The 23609-nt window shown below is 43.5% G+C and overlaps 1 protein-coding gene across 12 annotated transcripts in view; it reads right to left on the bottom strand.

Moving 5' to 3' along the window:
• Nucleotides 1-23609, bottom strand: part of LOC142765405 (uncharacterized) — a 145927-nt gene that overhangs the window by 81404 nt on the left and 40914 nt on the right. For all 12 annotated transcript variants that reach the window (XM_075866337.1, XM_075866343.1, XM_075866336.1 and 9 more), the window contains 5 exons: nt 22451-22498; nt 13812-13862; nt 8926-8973; nt 6943-6993; nt 1774-1821 (listed from right to left, as the gene is read on the bottom strand). In XM_075866337.1, coding sequence (XP_075722452.1) covers nt 1774-1821; nt 6943-6993; nt 8926-8973; nt 13812-13862; nt 22451-22498 — 246 coding nt within the window. The remainder of the gene's footprint in view (nt 1-1773; nt 1822-6942; nt 6994-8925; nt 8974-13811; nt 13863-22450; nt 22499-23609) is intronic.

Below are 23609 nucleotides of genomic sequence, written 5' to 3'. Positions count from 1 at the left end.
GGATGGCCTTGTCCGCCGCCACGTGGATCAAGTTCGCAAGCGGAGCCCAGATGAAACGCCAGCAGCCGACGACATGTCGAGGCCTTCTACACCGGTTTCCCCAGGGCCGGTACGACTAGAAACAACGGCGCCGGCTACCTCTCAGAGTACCCCTGAATCGCAACCATACGTACTACGTCGCTCCACACGAGCCAAGAAACCGGTCGTGCGTTTTGGCTACTAAGGGGGAAGAAATGCTGTAACCCATTGAACGACGCGACCCAAGCTCTCAAGTGCGCATGTGCACAATCTTATCCCCCTTCCCTCTCCCCCTTACTTTCCTATATATATTCACGAGTGTGAATAAAACTGGCGGTTCTTTTCTGTTGGCATGGTCCGACTGTCACGTTTACTGCTGGAGCGGCGTGGCCGCCTCCCAACCAACATATATATATATATATATATATATATATATATATATATATCAATGTAGGTGTATTTAACTATGTATCTGGCTATCCACACAGCAGCACAGCAGTAGCAACGACTACTTATGTGCACACGTGTAAGCTGCACTGTATTTTTAAAATTTCACCTCTAGGGCAAGCCGTGGTAATCTAGGGCAAGCTATACTATATTCGGTAGATCAGTTAGGCCAATGTACTTTGAGCATAAGAGTAAGGGCTCCCTATAGTGGCACTAGCAGTACAAGTACTTGCAGTAGTGATTGTTGTAGTTGTAGTTTAGTAATATTAGTGCTATAAACGACAACAAGAGCAAAACATACAGATTATTGGCAGCACTAGGAGAATATGGTACGACCAAATGAATGTTCAACATGCCTAACTGGTCTTCCGCGGCTAGCATCAAGTTCCTTTCGTTGGTCATCATAAAACACTTTCTCCACTTGGCGAAGCAATGGGATTTGTGGGGCTTGCGGCCCACGGAGACTGAGAAGAGTACAGTACAGAGATCTTGATACTTGTCCTAATTGACATATTTTTGGTTCTTCCTTCACCACCTAACCTATCGCAAAGTGCTCTTTTCTGGTGAAACTGTTTCACATTACTTTAGTTTTTGCAAATTTATTTTCAGACCTACTTTTCTGCCTTGCGTGTTCAGTTCTGTATTGCTGAGCTGAAATTTGTCCCCTGGTTTACTGATCTATGCCTGTACCACCTTTCTGCGTTTATTACCCCTGCACTCTGACCATCCGCGGCGTATACGCTCAAAGTAACAATTACATCGAAGTAGCCGAATTATTCGCAAGACAAGTGCGCGCCATTCGTCAGTTGACAGGAAACTTCAAAGTTGGAATGCATCCACTTTGACACTGCGGACTTTTGTAAACCAACAATGTCAACTTTGAGTGAGGCAGGAGTAAGTTAGGAGAGAATCGATGCCTGAGAAAGACAGTCATCAAGAGCACTAAGGTGGATAAGCTCACAAGTTAAGAAGTTTGGATCGGTGATACACAAACATAATTCTACAAGAGACAGTGGTCGTACTTGTTATTACCAGTGCGAAAGTCCGCCATTGCCTTGTGAGTACATTTTTCACTTTGTGTCAGGTGGACGTCTCCTGGTAAGCTATAGAAACATCAGAAGTAATATTATTTGCCTCGGATTGAAAGACTAAAATACGTAACGAATCAGGCAAGCTAGATAATAGTCAAATTAGCAAGCACCAACGGAACACGATACACCAGCCAAAGATTGCATGACGTGCCTTTGTCGACCTTTCTTGAGTGACGTTGTGTTTTTATTCGCTCGGCATCATAAATAAAGCACTTACCCCACTTGGACCAGCAGGAAATGCTTCGTGGGTTAGTGGAGGTGGAAACTGAAAAAAGAAGTGTAGCAATACAATCTTCACTCAAATGCACAGAAACGCTTAACGTCTGCTTTAAATGTATTACCAGTAGCAGTAGTGCTAATAATCTTATTAGCTTTACTGAGCATTCCAGCAACATTGGTTTCAAAATGCCTAGACTTTAGAATGGTCTTAACTGCCCATGTTGCGTGCGAATTCAATATCTTGTTATAACGTCCTCAAACAACGGTGAGTCCCGCTGGTGTTCCCTGCGCTGGTTGATTATGAACCTTCCCGGTCTTATTACAACAACATTTCGGCTGCTTATATTGCTTCTCGACGCAGAAACAACCGTATTACTGTACACTGTCACCTTTATAACTAGTCTCTAGCAACTTGAACTGCTTTAGCACAAAGCAGTAAAATCAGTAGGTCTATTGAAACTTGCTACTGAGTGTAAAAACAAATCAAATGGGATAAAAAAAAATATGCGAGCAAGCTTGGCCAAAACCCGAAAGAATTTGCTTTTGGAAAGCACAAGCCCCGTGTACAAGGCACAAAGTCGAAAACACAGGCATGTACAAGTACTGTTTCAAATATTTCGCGTTACAGACATAAAATAAAAAAAATATCAGAAATGTTCTCGTAAAGACTAATCTAAAAATTGTCGCTAATAATGAAACCATCGTGGTAAATACACAGAAGAATGAGTGAAAAAAAATATAGTAACAATTGAAACCATTGTTTACATAGTATATACGATCAAAATGCACAGAATATGCATACATGCGAATAAGTACCGCGAGGCCATGGTAAAGGAAAGTAATCTTCAATTGAACAATACAAATGTAACATTCTTCAGTACAGTATTTATTTTTGCATGAGACGATTTACAGAAGTGCTCTTTTATATCCTTTCTAGTGCATTTTCTTATTTCTAATACGCTACTCACCAGAATTGTTGAGTAAGTGAGGCAAACAATGCCATAATATCTGTCTTCATATTCAAATGGGCAAAAACAATGGTCCAGAAGTCTCGTTTTCACAGAAAAAAAAGGAACATTTCCATTTAGATTGGCGAGATTTATGAGATTGTGTTGATTTTTTAAACACAACCTTTGCATTTTTAGGCTAATTTCGAGTCAAACAAGTTATAGTGGGCAAAACGCTAAAATGAACAAAGAAATTCCTTGTGTGCACACGATATGCAACGTTTGCCATGAAACTAAGTGCCATTTTCGTAACATTAATATTTCATGGTTGTTTCACTGTGTGAAACTTCCCAACACGAAAAACAGTAATTATTATTTAAAAATAGGCGTATTATAGAGCATTAGGCTTAATGATACAGGAAGAGTGTGACAAAAATTTTCTATTTTAAACTAAGGAACTATTGGCAGTACAACGCGAGAGCTGTGTGCAGACAAAAAGTTTTATTCAATTTTGTACGTGACAGCGCCTCAGTGTTCAATACATGAACTTGCGGATTCCTAAATAAGGTTTTTTTACAATATGGTATGTAAATTGCACTTGAAGTGGTATCCTAGTGTTTCGCTACGTCCGGTACAGCTGCTTATTTTTAGCTTTCTATTTATTTTAAATTTTCTTCGTAGTCTAGCGTCTACTTTGATAGAGTGCAGATGTCAGGTGATTCTTCTTTGAGCAGCGCCATCACCATTTCCGTTGCCATAATTGGTGCTTGAATACATGAGACGCATCAGAGTGACTGATAAACATGCGTAACAAATAAAATTAGAAAATACCTATGATTTATTTTCATATCAGCTCTTTACGCTCTGCGTCAACGTCGAGTGATATGCCTCAGATATATGTTGGTGCTTACACTTTACCCACTAAATTACTCTATACATGCATCATATAGAGTAATGGTTCGCATAAACCTTTACATTTTAGTGTGATATAAGAGCAGAATAACCAAAAAGAATAAAATACCGAGCACTCATAACATCATGTGATGGCGCAACGAGTGTGTTTTCAGTGTTTCTCATTACTACATAAGCCTGACCCGTAATTTCTCACATGATCAGTCACATGCAGCATCAACAAAGTCCTCACAATATTTTATAGAGGTGTGGCAGGTTCCGCGTCTATCCGTAGAAAAAAGGTTCGTAGCGGACTCTCTGCTATACTCCAAGCATCTTAATTTATGGCGTATACCATACCTTCAAGAATGCCTAAATATAAAGCCAGCTCCCCTTGCCGAAACATGGAGCTGCACTCAAAATTCACATGAAAACATATCACGTGCATCGCTGTAATTTTCTAAAGACAAGAGTCTTTCTTTTGCATACTTCAAAGCAGGAATATCAGTCTGTGTTTCGATTGGTCATTCTGTCGTACGACTAAACGCACTCTACTTTACTCTACCCGCCGAACGTTTCAGCACTGCGGCAACACCATGCCATCCTGATAAGCTTGCTGCCTTCATACTTCTCAAGATTGTGAATCAAAAAGCAAGTATCACGCATATTCAAGGTAAGCATATGTACGTTAGTATTAGGCGCGTGTTAATTGATATCTCGAATGCCGAGATACGTAATTCTGAAGACAGCAGTGTTTATTACGCTGTACTATCAATGCGACACAATAAACAAGAAGAGGTTAAATCCTAGGCTTTACCAGAGTCCTTCGACGCTTTCTGGTCACGAAACTCTGCCCAAAGGTTGATATAGGGACAAAATCTCCCGCTAGCGGCGCCACCAGTCGTAAGGGGGCCACAAGCCGCCGCCAGTGCTGGGATTATATGCGCACAATTACCGACGTTTCGACTTGATTATGTGCGTGCTGTTCTTCCTGTTACCATTTATTAAATGTCACTGAATGCAGCAATGCAATCAGATCAGTATAAACGTGATTCAGTGTCAACGACGAATGAAAGCTGTTTACTTAAGAACGCACGCGTAGTTTGCTTGGGAGTGCGGACCAACCTTATAAATATCAGCGCGTTTAAAGTGTTTTAACACTGCGCGATAACGCATTGTGTTAAGAATTACCTCATAGCCCAATTATATGCGTATTTACGATGTCTGGAAGCGCTACGTCGTTGCTCGCCAGTGTTTAAAGACGATTCTTATGCTCCGTGCTCCCGATGCGAGAATCTACTGCTGGATCTGCTCGACAACGTGTTCGCGCCTGGCCAAAGGGCGATTCTGTTTATGCGGTAGTAAAGCTTTCTATTCTGGCACTAGTGCCGAAAATACGGGGAGGAAGGTGAACGGAATGAAACACGACTAGGTAAAACAGGGGAAATCGCATTGGTTTATATCAAGCTCGTCTCTCGCGCGCTGCTATCCAAGTAATCAAATGAAGGGAATGGTCGAGCTAGATGTTTTATTCTAGACCTTTCATTTGAGTCTGCTCCCAAATGCGCAGTTGTTCTAGACACACGTTTGTGAGCACCGATCGCTTTCTTGACGCGGGTACTTTGATGTCGCAGTTATAGCAGCTCAGCGTTTTGCGACCACTTGCTTCGCTATTAAGGGGGCCTCTTGAATAGGCACGAGTTTCACGTGCCTAACATCTGAGTGATCCCTTTTTTACACGCAATTTAGTCCAGACACCCTTCTCTTGACGTTTCCTTATGTTTACTGCTGAGAGCAGCATTAATTACCAGCCGACAACCCACGATTTCTTCGGGAAGGGAAGTACAGCAGCCTAATCTGAAAGTTCGTTTCGATGCCAGTGCTAGCTGCTCGGCGACCTTTGTCACACTACCTAGGTACCATACCATACTTTTTTATGCTTGGGGGAGTGGGGGCAGGGTTACGATCTAAAGCATGCAATGAATCTGAAATTTGGTACTAATGATACGCCGCTTAGTATTTGGGTGTGTACCTATGAATGGGGGCTTCCCATCAGGTGCATTTATAGAGGAGCAATTTTGAAAACATGTTTTGTTTACACAAAATACACAGAGAACAACACCTTGGAGAAGAGAAGCACTAGAAACTATTATGGCTGTGTTCAGTAATGTTACACACTCAGTGCCTTGTAAGGGGAGGGGGGTGGGCCCAGTCAAGTTTTCTGCTTTCTTTCCCCTCCCGTCCTGCTTTCTGTCCTCCGTCACCTGGATCCTGGGGCATCAAGGGATGGCGGGAAACGAAGCAGCGCACGCTGCAGCCCGAGAACACAATCATTATGCTTAACACTAGGGCTTCCGCCCCCCACTTGCCGGGCATGAACCACGCACGGTTGCCCGCGAGGCTTTGCTTTTTTTTTCTCCCGTGAAGAAATGTAATATACATTTCTCCCGAAGTTCGGCGCTACTGGAGAAAAAGAAGAGTGACGAATTTTTCTTGTTTCTCCTGTATCCGGTGCTGCAGCCCGTCGCACAGCACGTATTAGGTATTGCTCCTTCGAATTTTCATGCCGTCGACCTTGAACGCGGAGAACTTGCCCTTGAATTTCTCGTGATGCTGATGCAGAAACTTTGTTCGAACGAATACCGCGAGCTGCCTTTACACAACGCTTTCGAGCTGCCGCCGCTGCCAATGCGTTCCGCCTGGCAATGGCCGGGTGCAACGGAGCGGTGGCCCCCCTATCCCAGCTTGTACCGCGTAGCGGCTGCTCTTGGCAGCATATCAAGCTCTCCCATAGAGTGACGGAGAAGTTTCGTGACCAGAACGGTATCAAAAGACTCTGGCTTTACTAAACCGACATGGTTCTGCAACCTACCAGTAGCCTGCATTCTAGAAAACTTCCATTTCTAGAAATTACTGCCAGGTGGTGTCTATATCTAACGGAGCGCCTCCTCAACAATATTTTCGTGCAGAACGTAAAATCAAATTTTAATTATCTCTCTCCAGAAGGAAGAATGTCTTCTTTTGACAACATGTGCCACCGAAGGACGCAGATTTGAGGGAAATTTCTATATGTTTCTTTCTCTGAAATATTCCTAAACAGGTTTCCCTAATATTTTTACTGCAATGCATATTCCCATGTTTGTTGGCCGTCACCATATTGCTGTTTTCTGATCGAAATAACAAGTAACTGACGACAAAAATAAATATTGTATGGTTGATTTCACCATCATCTGATCTAATGTGGTAAGTACGGTCTCGAGTACATGCGACAGAAATATTGTATAGCAGCATAAAGAAAGACATAGTCGAAATGAGAATGAAATACTTGCCCAAGTTGGAATCGGTCGACTGCCGTCTCCGGGCTTTAGGGGGGACTTGGGCTGAAATTGTTATAGCGCGAGAAACGCGTCAAGCTGCATAGCACCAGAAAGATATTGTTTTACAGTGAAAGCTGTTATGAGATCACAACCCGGGTCACGCGCAGTTGTCCGCTGGCTCCGCCACGCCTGCTGGTATCCGTAACCACATCTCGAAAGCTTAGACGAAGAATCTACCACTAAAGACACAGTGGGACTCAAAACCCGGGTCTGCAGGGTGCCATCCCAGTATTCTACTACTGAGCTACACCGGTGCTTGTGATTTGTTGGCAAACATTGCACCAAGAATACAGTAGGTCTCGAACTCGGGTCCGCTGGGTGCCAGCCCAGTATTCTATCACTAAGCTGCACTGGTACTTTTTACTTGTTCCCTAAATTGCCTGCTCGATGTCGGGAAAGAAATCGCGTTAATACGACTTATAAAGCGTTTCAAAACAGCGAAAGGACCAGCAGTCGTTGCACAAGCGATAAGGTAACGGGGGGACCACCGAATGCTCTAACCAATTACAAAACCTTGCTATTGCTCGCCTATTTACTGTGGCCCATACCCACCAACAATTGGCACAAAATTCCTTGCAAAAGATTAGCGGATACCTCGTTTCTTAGAAGATTGACCAAAAATAGCATAGGGAAAGCCGGCCTCCTATCGAAAGTTTTTTATTATTTTCATAGGTAGATATCAAGCAAGTGTGTTGGCAGAAGTTGCCCAATGGGTGTTTTGAAAAGGCTCTGAAAGGCCGCGCTATTAGCTTTCGCTATGACTGTGCTGCGCCTTCTACGCAGGCCTGGCGTTTTTTCTGTGTAGTGCTTAATGTTAGCACGAGCCATTGTCCAGCTGTCGAAAATTCGCTAGAGCTAAATTGCACATAAGTCCTTAAGTATTGGGCCCCGATTTATCCGCAAATTGTTTGCTTTGAGCGAAAAAATTGCCAACAGCTGTACAATAAAATATTTAGTAAGCGGCCATTTTCTGTGACGGTTACTTGTCATTCTCATAACTACTCCTTTAGATGCCACTCTTTTGGATTTACGCGAGCTAGTACACGAATAACGAATGCCGCCCCCAGGGCTAGCCTTGTAATGGCCCCGTTACACTATCTTCAGCGCAGTTGACGCCTAAAGTGTTAGAAAAGCGTCGAGGCTGTAGTAGATCGATGTGTTCAAACTGTGCCCACCTCGTAAACTTTTCAGACTATTGTGGAACGTACGTAGCAGCTAGCGATAGTACTATAATGATTGATGGCAAGTGTATAAATGCTGACATGCTTCGCTGCTTGTCAGTTTATCGACGGCCGACGCTCTGTTCACCGCTGTCATGCCATTGTGTATCGCTTTATTCTTACTTTACGTTTGTTGGGCACAAGTTCAGCCCGAATAAAGTGTTTCATCGGATCATCGAGTCTGCTACCTTGGTCAACGTCACGACCACGTGAATATATATCTATTTGTCTTTATATTTGTGTGTCAATCTACGTATCTACCTAAATATCTATGTATATAGCTTCATAGCCATGTTGAAAGGTTTAAAAAAGAGCAGCAAGGACTGATTAAGACGGTCAGCAAGGGCACTAAGGCGGCCTAATCTCGCACGTTCAAAAGTTCAGTATGGTGGTAGACATATGTAATTCTCCAAGCGCAAGAAGCCATACTTGTTATTACCAGTGCGATTGTTCACCATTGTTTTGTGAGTATTTTTTTTCACTTTGTGTCAGGTGGACGTCTTCTGGTAAGTTATGAACACATTAAAACCAATGATAATTGCCTCATTATAAAAGACTGAATTAGGTAACGAATCGATCAAGCTAGGAAATAGTCATATTAGCAGGCATTGACGGTACACGGTACCAGCGAAAAAAATGTACGACGTGCCTTTGTCAATCTTTTTTGACTGACACCGTGTTTTGATTTGCTCGGCATCATAAATAAAACACTTACCCCCTTTGGACTAGCAGGGAAAGTTTGGTGGGTTAGTGGAGATGGAAACTGAAAACAAAATGTAGCAATGCAATTCTCACTCAAATGTACAGAAACGCATAAAGTCTGCTGTAAGTGTATTACCAGTAGCAGAAGTGCTATCATTGTTTTCAGTAATAACAGTAGTATTTACATATTTCAGCGAATACTGCCTATCATTCGTATTTCGCAAAAGCCACAATCGCACAGCAGAATATATCTAGCTGCGAACTTCCCGTTCTGTAATGGTTTAGTCTCTAAAGTGTAAGTTGGCGAAACATTGATGTCATCGCTGGAGCCTTATTCAGTGCTACAGCGGCCTGTACAGGTGCACTGTAGCTTGAAGTTATTAAAATGTAATGAGACTGATGATCTTGCCTTGATGACATCATCTGGAAGGTCTTGAGTTTCGGCATCTGCCCTGTCTGAATTGACTTCTAATAATCACACAAAGTTTCAGTGCTTTCACAGATGAGATAGGTTGCTACTAATATTTCGTTTATTGTAGCCACTAGTTCTCGATTTTTGGCGTGGTTTTCTTACTAACCTTAAAACAAATGTAACGAATATCAGCCTTGCACTAGCACTCCCGTCGAAACATTGCAATATTTGGTTGTTGGTGCGCTAAGAGCCGCTGTGACGCCGCACTGATATGGGATGGTGAGTTCACTTGAGAGAACACTAAAGGCGGAAAATCCCGCTGCGAATTTGCCTATGCCACCAGTTTGTTGACAGCGTTGTCCAATGGAATGATTAGCTGGCGCTTGCATCTTATAAGTCTAAAACCTCCGTCCAGAAGATGTATCACTTGATTAGTACCATACGAATGCGAAGCCCGCAGGACAGGTAAGCATGTTCATAAGGATTCTTGGTGTGCCGATGTGAGAAAGTGCTTATGTGTTTTGTGGAGCTCAGGAACAATTACTGCATGCCCGGGATGAGATGGCAGAATAAAGGAGATGGCAGAGAGCCCTTGTACATTGACGAAGAACAACCAGCCTCTTTTTAAGGGGCATTTTACTCATCTGCGCGTTTTTAAACCAACGTAGTTGATATTGTTGTGTCTCGCAGTAAGAAGTCTGTTCTGTAACAAACGAGCTCCTCGTCCTTTCTTCGAGGAAAAAACATAGGCGACCCAGCACCTCGCTGCAATCCCTTTTGTGGGAACTCATGACTAGGTCTTACGTTTAACGACGGTTTTCAGCTACTTCTTATGGCGAATTATTGAAAGATAGCAGCAGCTTAGGCTTCGGTATCGTGAACGTATCAATCGACAGAGCTGCTGGCATAGAGGCTCTTATCAAAATATGGAGAGGTCCGTAATGTGGCAATAAAAATAGGGCTAGTGGTGTGCCTGATGCTGCAGCGTAATGCTGTTAACTTCATTGCATCGGCTTGTTTCACATTTCGAAGGGGGTGTTCGGTTCATGGACAGAAGAACAACGCGTGATATGCTTGTGGTTTTGTCGTTGGCTATCCTATGAAGGAATCCTTGAGATATAGCTTTGTTCAATTCAAGCAAAATCACACTGGATGTACTGCGGAATGGCAAGCAGGTTCATCAGTCACCGATAAACGAATCACCGGTGATTTGTATGTGTGGGTGTGAAGGAGGGGGGGTGCGCGTGTCAGTGTGTGCATGTACGGGTGCGCGAGCTTTATTGAGCATTCTAGCATTATTGGTTTCGGCTTCCGTGGGCTCTAGAATAGTCTTAACTACTCATGTTGCGAGCGCAATCAATATATTATAATGGCCTCAAACACATATGGGTCCCGCTGGTGTTCCATGTGCTGGTTGATCAAGAGCCTTCCCCGTCACATTACAAATATATTGCTGCCGCGAATAGTGATATTCGACTCAGAGCGCCGCATTACTGAACACTGCCACCTCTATAAACAATCTCTAGCAACTCGTACTGATTTATCACAAAGCAACAGAATCAATACGTTTATAGAAAAAGGTTACTGAAATAAAACAAAAGAAAATCAAAGTGTATTTTCATCTTGAAAGATGCGGTCAAGCTTGGGAAAAAAGCGAAACAATTCGCTTTAGCAAAGCACAAGCCCTCATGTACAAGACATACAGCCGAGAACACAGAAAACGTCAGAGTTTATAAAGAGGGTGAAAAGAGAAAAAGAATAAAAAAGGTAGAACCTACCTTTTTCATTCTTTTTCTCTTTTCACCGCCTTTATAAACTCTGACGTTTGCAATAAACGTTTAGTTGAAGTTAAGCGCTTGTGTTGTGTGTTCTTTGTAATAGTGGCTGCACTTCCTAGCAAGGTGTTTATGGGAGACGCCCTTATGAAGGACTCCGAAAATTTCTACCACCTGGGGTTCTTTAACGTGCACGCAAATCTGAGCACACTGGCCTACATTTCCGCCTCCTTAAAAACTGCAGCCGCCGCAGCAGGGACTCCATCTCGCGACCTGCGGGTCAGCAGCGGAGTACCTTAGCCACTAAACCACTGCGGCGGGAAAAAAGGCAAGCAAAAAAAAGTATAGTGACTATTGAAATCATTTTTTACATAATAAATACGATCAAAATGCGCAAAATATGCGTGAATGTGAATACGTACTACGAAGCAATGGTAAATCAAAATAGTTTTCCATTGATTATTGCAAATGTAACAATCTTCAGTACAGTATTATTCTTGGATGAGAGTACTTACAAAAGTGTTCCTATATAATCATTATTGTCCATTTTCCTATTTCTCTACTAAGCAGATTGTAGAGTAAGTGAGGCGAGCAATACCGTAACATCTGTCTTTCATATTCAGTTCAGCCAAAGGGAATGCTCCAGAAGTCTTGTTCACACAGAAAACAAAAAGGAACATCTCCGCTTCGATTGGCGAGATTAATGAGCTGTTGTTGATTTTTTAACAGAAGCTATGTGTGTTAAGGCTGAAGTCAATTGAAACAAGTTAGTAGAACGAACAAAGAAGTTTTTTGTGTGCAGACGATATGCAGCGTTTGCATAGAACAGCCTTTTTTGAAACATAGGTATTTTACGGTAGTTTCTTTGTGTGGAATTATCACACCAGGAAACTGTAAATATTATGCGGCAAAATAACCATAATATAGAGCATTAATTTTATCAATACAGGGAGAATGTGTCAAAATTTTGGTATTTTTAACCTAAAGAACAGACAAGCAGTTTTATTCAATTTTGTACGTGACAGTGCCTAAGTGTTCAATAAATAAACTTGCGGAGCCCTGAATAATATTTTTTACAATATGGTACGTAAATTGCACTTGACCTGGCCGCGTAGTGTTTCGCTATTTCCGGTTTAGCTACGTATTTTTGCTGTTTAATTATTATATATTATTGTCGTCTCTATCTACTTTGGTAGAGTGGAGATGTCAAGTGCTTCTTTCTTGACTAGCGCCGTCCCCATTGCCGTTGTAATCTATGGTGCTTCAATACCTGACAGACTATATTTGACTGATGAACATTTAAATAAATAAAATCAGAATAAAATACCTACGATTTATTGGGATAGGAGCCCGAGGCACTCTACGGCGACGTCGAGTATTATACCTAAGAATTATGCTGGTGCTTCAACCTCACTCGCAAAAAAATTCTATACAGGCATCATATTGGGCAAGGGTTCGCATAAACCTATGTATTTGTGAGAAGTATAAGAGAACAATAACAAGAAAGATTAAAATACCAAGCACTCATCATGCCATGTAATGTCGCAACCAGTTTGTCCTTCAGTGTTTCTCACCTACTGAAAAAGGATGACCCTTCATTTCTTACATCATCAGCCTTGGGCAGCATCAACAAAGTCCACACAATATTTTAAAAATGTGTGGCAGGCCTCGCGCTTATCCGTGGAAAGAGGAACACTGGCGGATTGGGTGCTATCGTATACCCTATCCATCTTGACTTATGGCGTATCTGATACCTTTAAGAAAGCCTAAATTTCAAAGGCAGCTCCCCCAGCCGAAACACGGAGCTGCAGTCAGAATTTGCATGATATTATATCACGTGCATTGGTGTATTTTTTCAAGTTCTTTCTTTGCGTTCTTCAAAGCAGGAATCTCGGTCTGAGTTTATGTTGTCAGTGTGTTGCACGTCTCAACGCACTCTGCTGCATGACCCGGCAAAAGTTTCAGTAATGGCGCACCACCCAGCCATCCTGATATATGCTTGCTGCGTTCATACTTGAGAAGATTGTCAATCAAAAGGCAAGTATCACGCACACTTGAGGTGAGCATATGTAAGAGAGTATTAGGCGTGTTTTACTTTAGATCTCGAATTCAGAGTTACGTAATTTACAAGACAGCAGTGATTATTTCGCTGGACTACCAATGCGAAGCTCTAAACAAAAAGAGGTTGTATCCTAAGCTTTACTAAAGCGACATTGTTCTGCAACCTACCAGTGCCCTGCATTCTAGAAAACTTTCATATCTAGAAAATACTGACAGATGGTGTCCATATCTAACGGAGTGCCTCCTCACCAGTTTTTTCGCGCAAAACTTAAAATCAACTTTTTATCCCCTCTCTCTAGAGAAAAGACACTGTTCTTATGACATGTGTCACTGAAGTAAATATAGATGTTGATATTAAACTTGTACCACGCTGTTATGCGGGCAATTTTTATGGGTTTTCTTTTTTAAAACATTCTAAAAAGGTGTCTTTGATATTTTTACTGCAATTCATATCGACCTGTTCATTGGCCGTTACTTTATTGTCGTTTTATGATCAAAATACTACGTAACTGACCAACAGAATAAACATTGTATTGTTAATTTCACCATCCTCTGATTTGATGTTGGGAGTGCGGTCTAGAATACATGTGACAGAAACATTATATAGCAGCATAAATCAAGACATTGTCAAAATGAGAATGAAATACTTGCCCTAGTTGGAATATGTCGATTGCCGTCTTCGGGCTTTAGGGGGGACTCAGGCTGAAAATGATATAGCGCGAAAATTACGCCAAGCGAAAAAACAAAAGGCACTCTGCTGCTTGGCACCGGAGAAGTATTGTTTTACAGTGAACACTGTTATGAGATCACAACCCGGGTCACGCGCAGTTGTCCGCCGCCTCAGCTGCAGCCGCCGGTATCCGTAATCATATCGCGCGAAATTAGAAGAAAAACCTACCACCAAAGACACAGTGGGGCTCCGAATGCCAGGTGTTAGCCCAGTGTTCTGCATCTGAGCTACGCCAGTGCTTGTGAATTGTTGAAAACATTGCACCAAGGACAAGGGCTCGAAACTGGGTCCGCTGGGTACCAGCCCAGTATTATACAACTTTGCTGAACTGGTACTTGTTACTTGTTGGCCAAATTGCTTTAGGCTGGCTTGATGTCGGGACAGCAATTGCGTTAATTCGACCTATAATGTGTTTCAAAACAGCGAAAGAACAACGAGTCCTCGAATAATGCGAATAACGTAACGTGGGGGCCGTCGATTGCTACACTCTATTGCAGAAGCTTGTTCTTGTTTACCTATTAGCTGTATTAACCCACTTCAGCCATAATTTGCCATCATCAGCAGCCACTGCACGAACAATTGGTATGAAATTCCTTGCAAGTATTTAGCAAATATCATGTTTTTTGAAAGAATGACGCAAGATAGCACAACGAATGCCGGACTACTACCCAAAAGTTTAATAATAATGTCCTACTAGTTATCAAGCAAGTGTGCTTACAGTAGTTACCCAATAAGTGTTTTGAGAAGGCTCTGAAATCCGCTCTTCTAGCTTTTCCTGTGACTGTGCTGCACCTTCTGCACAGGCCTGGCGTTTTTTTCTGTGTAGTGCCTAATTTTAGCACACGCAGTTGTCCAGCTGTCAAAAAAATTGCAGGAGTCAAATTGCATATAAGTTCTTAAGTAGAGGGCACCTACTCGACCGCAAGTTGTTTGCTTTGAGTGTGAAAATTGCCTACAGTTGTACAGTAAAGGTATTTAGTAGGCGGCCATTTTCCGTTAGGATTACTTGTTCTGAAATTTAACCCTTTAGTTGCCTCCTCTTGGATTTACGCGAGGAATTTCTCATACAACGAATGCCGCCCCCAGGACTAGCCTTGTAATAGTGGCACGAGTCATCTTTGAAAGCCTAGCTTGGAAGCTGCTATTATTACACGCCCACTACGTTGCTTAGACCACTGCTTACAGGTAATGGTGTTATAAATTGTGTCACTGAAGCGGGCCCCCGTCCTAGGACCCATCGTCGAACAAGTCAGTTGAGGCGCTCATAAAAACGACAACAATTCATTTAAGTTATTAGTAACTCAGAGTTAGAAAAGAGGTGATCAAGTGATCAGAACTGTACATGGGAACTGTTGAACGGTAGAACTTTGGAATTTCAAATACATGAAAGTCTTCGGCTTATATGGCGCCTCGTTGCCAACCCTGGGCACAATGCCCGCTGCTTCCGCCAATAGGGCGCTTCATGGTCTAGGTGATCCACCAATGAATGAGAGGAAAGACACCACACAATGCATGCGGAGAGGGCACAGTCCACACGATGCCCAAATATGGTCACCAAAGCACTGCACCGATGTTTTCGCAAACGTCACAAAGTTTCGCGCACGTCCGCTGATTTTGGTTTCCAAGATTCTCCTGGCAGCTGGGTGAGGTTCGAAAAACCGGCTGCCAGTACACGTGTGAAACTTGTCTGACTGTTTGGGTAGGGCAATGTAGTGGTGGGCCAGCATACCCTCCAAATATGCCACCCCAATCAGCCGATTCTATAGAGAAAGGGGGGAAGGGGGAGTAGTCAACTAATCCCTCGTCGCCGAGGCGGACTCCGGCAAGGGCTGCAGCAGATAGTGCATTATCCTTTTCTTCAACCCCACATTCCTTTCCTGGTTGTTTGCTAGAAGCTGTGGCTTAGCTGCACATATCCCTAGGCTCCGCTTGTCCTCGCAAGATGCAGCCACAACCAATTTGGCTTTAGCTTGCAGCCTGAACTACAAATACCATGCTGGTTCCGAGATTTCCAGATCCTCGGTGACCTCGAAAATGGCCCAGCTGCCTCCTTGTCTGCCTCGAAAGCCTTGCCCGCAGAAAACACAATGACCTTTCTTGAGTCGAGCTCACAATGGCCTCTCTTGGCTCGTGCGTTTTCTTTGCGCGAACCAGTCCCGAACCCCTCGTTCAGGTTTTGCCGAGAGGAAATCAACCCGTCTTGACGGCACACCCTTGCTTGGAATGCGTCGAAATATTTTCGTCCCGTTCACAAAGGCCGAAAAACTTCAATAATGATGATGGTCGTAACAGTCTCTCGCGCGGTGGGGTAAAGATCTCGACGGACTGAGGTTTGCAGCCACAGTTCGGCGAGATCAGCACTGACGTCTAGTCTGGTGAAGACTGTTCTTGATGAAGTAGTGACCACTTGCTTCATTTTGGCTCAACAGACATCACATACGCATATAAAACAGAACCACTCACCTAGTGAGCGTCAGACAATTCCGTCAAACCCCACCAGGCATATTTACCCTTTTACAACTAATTAAATGAAGTACACTAGTTATTCTAAATTCCTCTCCTACGTTTGAGTGAAATAGATTAACAGCACTGGAAGCCCACCAAACCTGAAACCTTGAATCGTGGTGTCTTCAGTGTACTCACCATAAGTTCAACGAACTCTAAACGCAACAAAACAACAACAAAACCTAATCCATGGTCCTCGTCTAGGTCAGGAAAAAAATATTGCTGAACTCTCGAGAATGGCGTTCGCGTCAGGGACAGCGACTTAAACACTCAGCGTTGCCATGGGGTATACCTCTTTTGAAATATATGTCAAACGTATACTGTTGCAAAACGAGGCTTCAACGCAGCAGGCGGCCATTCTTAGAGAACAAAAGCAATAGCCCCGAGAGAGGACAATACTTCACCTCGATAAAACTCACTTGGTAATCTAGTAAGCTAGTTTTCTGAGCTGCCTTCACTAGGCTTTTCCCACCCTAAACAGGACACTTGCGAAACAACGAAAAGCTCAAAACGATGAATTCTCGCATTAGTTTAATTTACGCACAACGAACAACTTAAGTCTTCGTGCGCGCTCTCTGTGGACCCTATAACCCAAGCTCAAACGTTACCGTTTCTTCACGTCTCTAGTAGGACACACCGTGACAGACTCAAATCTTTCACACTAGATTCGGCTGCATCTTACAAATGTCCGAAATGTCGCTCCAACCTCGACTTCCGCTAACGCGTAACATTCCGCTTAAATTATCGCACGATACCCAAGTACTAAAGTGATGGAACTAAACCTTGCGTAATAGTCTGGTTTGGTTAATGTTACCTAATCATGTCAGACTCTTGTATAAAGAACGCGCTCGGTTCCTTCAGGTGTGTTAGCTCTATTCGCACTTATAGAGCGTTGTAACATTTCAGGACCAAACGTACGCTTCCGTACCGTCTAAAAATATTCTAAGTGCGCGTTTGTTTCTAAAAGTTAACAAAAACAACAACATTCCGCACTTGGCATGAACCCTTTAATACCAGTCCTTTTTTTAAACCTTACTGACAAAAGAAAACTTTACTTCAAAGGCTCGAAACTTGAAGAATATTGAGAAAAAAGCTCCTTCCCAGAAACTCTAGGTTGCATTCTGCGTAAAGCTTCCAGCTGACCTTCACGCTTTTAGTCTTGCACGTGGTGGTCATGTTCTCTGCCGCTTTCGCGATCGCCAGAGGTCACAATGAGCACGAGCTCCTATTCCAACTTTGCTATCTCGCCTCACTCGTGATTTTGACCGGCTTTCTTCGTAACACCGAAGATTCCAGAAGTGCGGGAGAAAGAATCGCCATTGTCCTTCGGTGTTTTGTTCCACCCTGAATTCAGGACTAGCAGCCTTTCTTTTAAGAACTTGTCGACATTGTTGTCGACGCAAATTTGTTCTTTTCAACCGCGCCTTCCTTCTTAGGGACGCGCGCCCCTTTCCGCTACTTCTCTCTCGCCAGTTTCGCCTGACCCTACGTGTCAAAGGACTTTTTATTGAATCGCCCGATGGCCATCTTTTCCGTTTTCGCTGCAGTGTGCCCTCTGCCTCCACCTTTTGTGGTGCCGCACGTCCCCGCTTCCGTCTTTTGCGGTGACGCTTCCATACAACCTTTCTTTGGTGGGTACAAACTTCCCTGGTTGCGTAATCGGCAATCTCACAGTTCAGGTATGCCTGTGCACCACCCTTTCTGCAACCTTTGCGCTTCAATTTCTCCGCTCCATTGCTCTGTCGGGCTAACTTATCTGTGCTACCCCTCACAAAACCAGACTATGGGCTACCACAGATCTGAACTCTTGAAAATTTGCGTCTTGCTCAAATTCCGGGTAGTTTTTAGCGTCCGGCCGATTGTTTAAGTGCCGCTGCACGAGGCCTGTCTCTAACAACACACAATCTCTGTTCATGCTGCTGGCATTAGATTTTTCCTCGAAACGATCCTCCACCGAACTTGTGCCTGTTTGTACTCCTACGACAGCCTCGCAATGCACCTTCTCACCCTCTGAAACATTTCCCACGCCATCTGTAGGAAATAATTTCAACAGTAGCTCGTACTCGCTGGCAGTACTGTCGGGTTTCAGTAGCGTTATGTCTTCGCTACATTTAGGGCTACCTTCGTTGTCCTCTCTTTCAATATTCGAAAGGTCATTCCCTTGCTGAGGCTTGAGCGAGGTCTTCAGCTCATCAATATGCTCAATGACGCCACCAAGGCAACTGGAACCAGCCTCGGTCTCACAAGGAACACCTTTTGAACTAGCTAATGTTTGCATACCAGCCACCGTCCCGCTCTCTACATGCACTGCCTTCGCACCATCGGAGAGTCGCGTACCTTCGCTAGGCGCATTTTCACTAACAACGACCTGTTGCTCTTTTCTCTGCGCCGAAAGATCACTTTGCACGTCGCACTGATAGAGACGCGTACCTTTCTCGGGTGGTACCTCGCAAACAGCGGCTTTCTCGGTGACTTCACACTGCACCGTACTCGCCACTTCACCGCACATTTCGGGCTCTACACATACTGAACATATACACGACCAAAGACGCTTCTGATGCTGTGCCCTAGTTATACGATTCACCCTTGCAATGTCTTCGTCTAATGCTTGCATTTTAGCCTCGTGTATACGTATCCTTTCGGCTTCTTCTGCCTCTTCTCTCTGGGTCTCTGCCTCTTCTCTCTGGGCTTCTGCCTCTTTTCTCCGGGCTTCTGCCTGTTGAATGCTCTCGACATACTCTGAAAGGTCCTCGTTGCTTGTCCCTGTCCCGACGATCCGCTCGATCAGTTCTGTTCTGTTTGGGGAGTCCGACACATCCAGTTTCAACTCCTCTGCGATCGCTAGCAATACGGGTTTTGGCAGGGCTTTCAGATTCATGACTGCTTCCAGTACCGTTCTCTGTTCAATATATTATTGCTGTCTTGCAGCTAATTAACCCTGACAACAACGGCAGCCCTAGTCTTCTGCCTTGCCTCAAGTTGCCTGTTAACTTAGTCTGCAAAAGCTTCCTTTAGCTCTTCCACGGAACCGTGTTCTGTCACTGTTAACCACCGTCACCCACAGACTATAGCTTAAACAAGCTATCTCACAATTATCTGCCCGACGCAAGTTATCTGTTAACCATATGACTAAAACAGCCCTGTCACCGCTAACCTTGCCGTCACCCACAGACTATAGCTTAAACAAGCTATCTCAAAATTATCTGCCCAACGCAAGTTATCTGTTAACCTCGTGACTAAAATAGCTCTGTCACTGTTAACCATCCCGTCACCCACAGACCACAGCTTCATCAAGCTATCTGATATTCTGCCTGACGCCAGTTACACAATGACCAATAAAGCTATGCTCCATACCAGCTTTTACTCACAAATTAGTAAATGCCTGGCAAAGTTTAACAGAGAAAGTCGGCCCTCACCCGGCTTGCAGTCATGCCTCCAGCGTCGTGCATCTCAGCAGTGCCTTCTGGTTGCCTCTCGCAGTTGATGACCTTGTGTCATCCCAGAACAGTCGTTCGCCTGCCTTTCAAGTTGATGAGCTCGGAGCATCCGACCGTTGTCGTCAATCGCTTTTCGAAGTCGATGGGGTCGTAGCATCTGACTGCTGTCGTCGAGTCGTTGCTACCTGGGTTGACGCCATCTCTCCACTAAATCCAGTGCTTGTGACCTGGGTTGACGCTATCCCACCGCTGCCACCAGCCGTTGCGACTCCGGGTCCTGTGGGTCTCAATTTGGTAGTGGGCCCCCGTCCTAAGACCCATCGTCGAACAAGTCAGTTGAGGCGCTCATAAAAACGACAACAATTTATTTAAATTGTTTGTAACTGAGAGTTAGAAAAGAGGTGATCAAGTGATCAGAACTGTACATGGGAACTGTTGAACGGTAGAACTTTGGAATTTCAAATACATGAAAGACTTCGACTTATATAGCGCCTCGTTGCCAACCCTTAGCACATTGTCCGCTGCTTACGCCACTAGGCCGCTTCATGGTCTAGGTGATCCACCCATGAAGGAGAGGAAAGACACCACACAATGCATGCGGAGAGGGAACAGTCCACACGATGCCCATATATAGTCACCAAAGCACTGCACCGACGTTTTCGCACACGTCACCAAGTTTTGCGCGCATCCGATGATTTTGGTTTCCAAGATTCTTCTGGCAGCTGGTTGAGGTTCGAAAAACCGGCTGCCAGTACACCTGTCAAACGTGCCTGACTGTTTGGGTAGGACAATGTAGTGGTGGGCCAGCATACCGTCAAAATATGCCACCCCATTCAGCCGATCCTATGGAGAAAGGGGGGGAAGGAGGAGTAATCAACTATTCCCTCGTCGCCGAGGCAAGCTCCGGCAAGGGCTGCAGCAGATAGTGCATTATCCTTTTCTTCACCCCACATTCCATTCCTGGTTGTTTGCTAGAAGCTGTCGCTTAGCTGCACATATCCCGGGGCTCCGCTTGTCCTTGCAAAATGCAGCCACAACCACTTTGGCTTTAGGTTGCAGCCTGAACTGCAAATACCATGCTGGTTCCGAGATTTCCAGATCCTCTGTTACCTCGAAAATGGCCCAGCTGCCGCCTTGTCTGCCTCGAAAGCCTTGCCCGCAGCAAACACAATGGCCTTTCTTGAGTCGAGCTCACAATAGCCTCTCTTGACTGGTGCGTTTTCTTTGCGCGAACTAGTCCCGAAGCCCTCGTTCAAGTTTTGCCAAGGGGAAATCAACCCGTCTTGACGGCACACCCTTGCTTGGAATGCATCGAAATATTTTTGTCCCGTTCACAAAGGCCGAAAAACTTCAATAATGATGATGGTCGTAACAAGGGTGAGCTCAAAGTTTTTCAATGTTGCATGCAGTATATAAATCAGGCGATGATTAGAAAGATTGGTTTTAAAGCCCCACATATATACTTGAAGATTACTTGATATACTTGAAGACAAGCTGCAAAAAGTGTAAGCACTCAGACAGTTGATAATTATTGTAGTAAGTACTGAGCAAATACACTACCATAAGCCTTTCTAATGGCGGAACGATGACAACTAGGCCACACATTGAGGATGATTTTAGGCGCCTTAAGCATTAGCAGATGTGCTTTTCTTCCAGGGACAGGCAATTGGTTTTGCTGACTGCCTTGTGCCGTTGTCCGATCTGAGTGCTATACTGTGAGTCCTTATAAAAAATATAAAAAATGCACAGCAAAACAGTCAGCAATTCAACATGGTCGAACCCCCCTAATAATAATAATAATAATAATAATAATAATAATAATAATAATAATAATAATAATAATAATAATAATAATAATAATAATAATAATAATAATAATAATAAGAAGAAGAAGAAGAAGAAGAAGAAGAAGAAGAAGAAGAAGCATACCTGGCTTGTTGCGCGCGAAAACTCGGGCTTGTTCATAGAGCAATCCATACCGGAGTGTTCCAGAAATATCAAGTTTTGTGGTGTACATGAAATTGCCCTCTCATTGCACGGTATACGGGCATACATTGTTTCATTTATTATATAATCGACTGCCGTGCCCTAAATTGAGTCTTTAACTCTCAGTCATCAGGCAAGCACATCTGCTCGTACTCGCTTGTTGCAGTAAATCTGACGAGATAGTTATACCGAGGGCTGTCGTCTTGCATCTGTTTCTGCTCTAAACATTGCCGTAGACTACTTTGAATAAACTTTTTCTACAAGGTGATTGGTTATTATATTTATCCATAAATAGTATGTATCATAATACAGCCCATAGACTTAATTATCAGATAGATGCAATGAACCTAACTCATGTTTCCTGTTATAATATGTCATCCTTGTCTTGTGAACAAGTTTTTTTCTTTGTTTCAGGTAGCCGTCATGTGGTATGTTTTTCAAAAATAAAAATACCATCATTTCCCCAGGTTAAAATGCTTAGTGGGAGAGAATTCATCAAGTTACAAAATACACATGAATGCGAGCTCAAGCAGCACGCGTTACGAGTTAAGAAATGCATGACGTGTCTTAATAGCACTCTTATGCTTCGCTTCATGTTTTAGTTCGTTTGCCATTATAAATAAAACACTTACCCTCCTTGGACTACCAGGCAAAGTTGTAGGAGATAATGGAGGTGGAGACTGAAAAATAATACAATCGGGGCATTGTTACTCGCGTACGCATCTGAACGTCACTTTTACTGTACCATTTTAGCATTGATGTTTACACTGTTGTAGTAAATATTTTTTATTATACACTTGTGGATCAGAGAAGATGTGAAAACTTGAAGGACTCAGTTTTTTTTTGCTAGACTAGTTAATAATCAAAACCAGCAGAGACCAACCAAATGATAATTTAGGAGGTATCATTAGCAGTAAAGGTAATTTAAATATAAAAATGTTACCTAAACAGAACTTGCCGCGGGCAAGGACAAAGTCTGCGACCTTCAAATACATAGGCTATACGGAGCCACCAGCTTTGCGTACGATAATGGTCTATGCTAACAGCCTAAATAATACAGATAATATAACGCCACTGAAAGCTTAGTCAGGAGCACTTAGGTGCTATTGTTATGTTCTAGGTTAAATTTTGAAAACTGCGATCAGTCTTTCATTAAAACGGCTAACTAAAGTTTAACACACACGTGACGTCTTATTTGTAATACCTTGTGGACTGCGAAGCTAGTTCTTGGCCTTAAGCACGGGTTTTCAGAGTCATTCAGTGGTCCTAAGTGGTGTCGATTATCACTCGCAAGGTGTTCCTCTTCTTCACTTGTTTCGATAAACTTCCTGTCGGGCTAGTGTAATGTTGCCTGACATCAAATGTTTGAGTGCTAACGGGGAAAAAAAGGACAGAGATACATTATTAAATAACAAGACAGAGCGCCAGGCAATTGCTTTTTGCATTGTGTCCTTTTCTCAGCGAGTTCTTCATTTTTTTTGTTTGTGCTAAAGAAATGACGTCTTCGGCTGTCCTTGCGCCGACGAGTAGCACAGCGCAGAAACGATGTGTAAAGGGCGAGTTCACGTTCGATAACACTAAAGGAAAAGTGATATATGTTCAACTATACATGTATGAATGTGCTCCGCTGAAGTAGGAGTCGGCCTTATTTTGAGGCGGTGGGGCATCTACGCGTAAAGTCGACACAGCGGAGGCTGCAACGCCAGTTAAATCGGTAGGGGGCGGATTTTGCACGCAAGTTGAAAAAAAAAAGTTTTACGAAGGGGCATGCCATGCAAACACGGGATAAAA

The sequence above is a fragment of the Rhipicephalus microplus genome, chromosome 6 (assembly GCF_043290135.1).
Source record: "Rhipicephalus microplus isolate Deutch F79 chromosome 6, USDA_Rmic, whole genome shotgun sequence".
NCBI classification, from domain to species: domain Eukaryota; kingdom Metazoa; phylum Arthropoda; class Arachnida; order Ixodida; family Ixodidae; genus Rhipicephalus; species Rhipicephalus microplus.
This window is presented reverse-complemented; position numbering and strand designations above follow the sequence as displayed.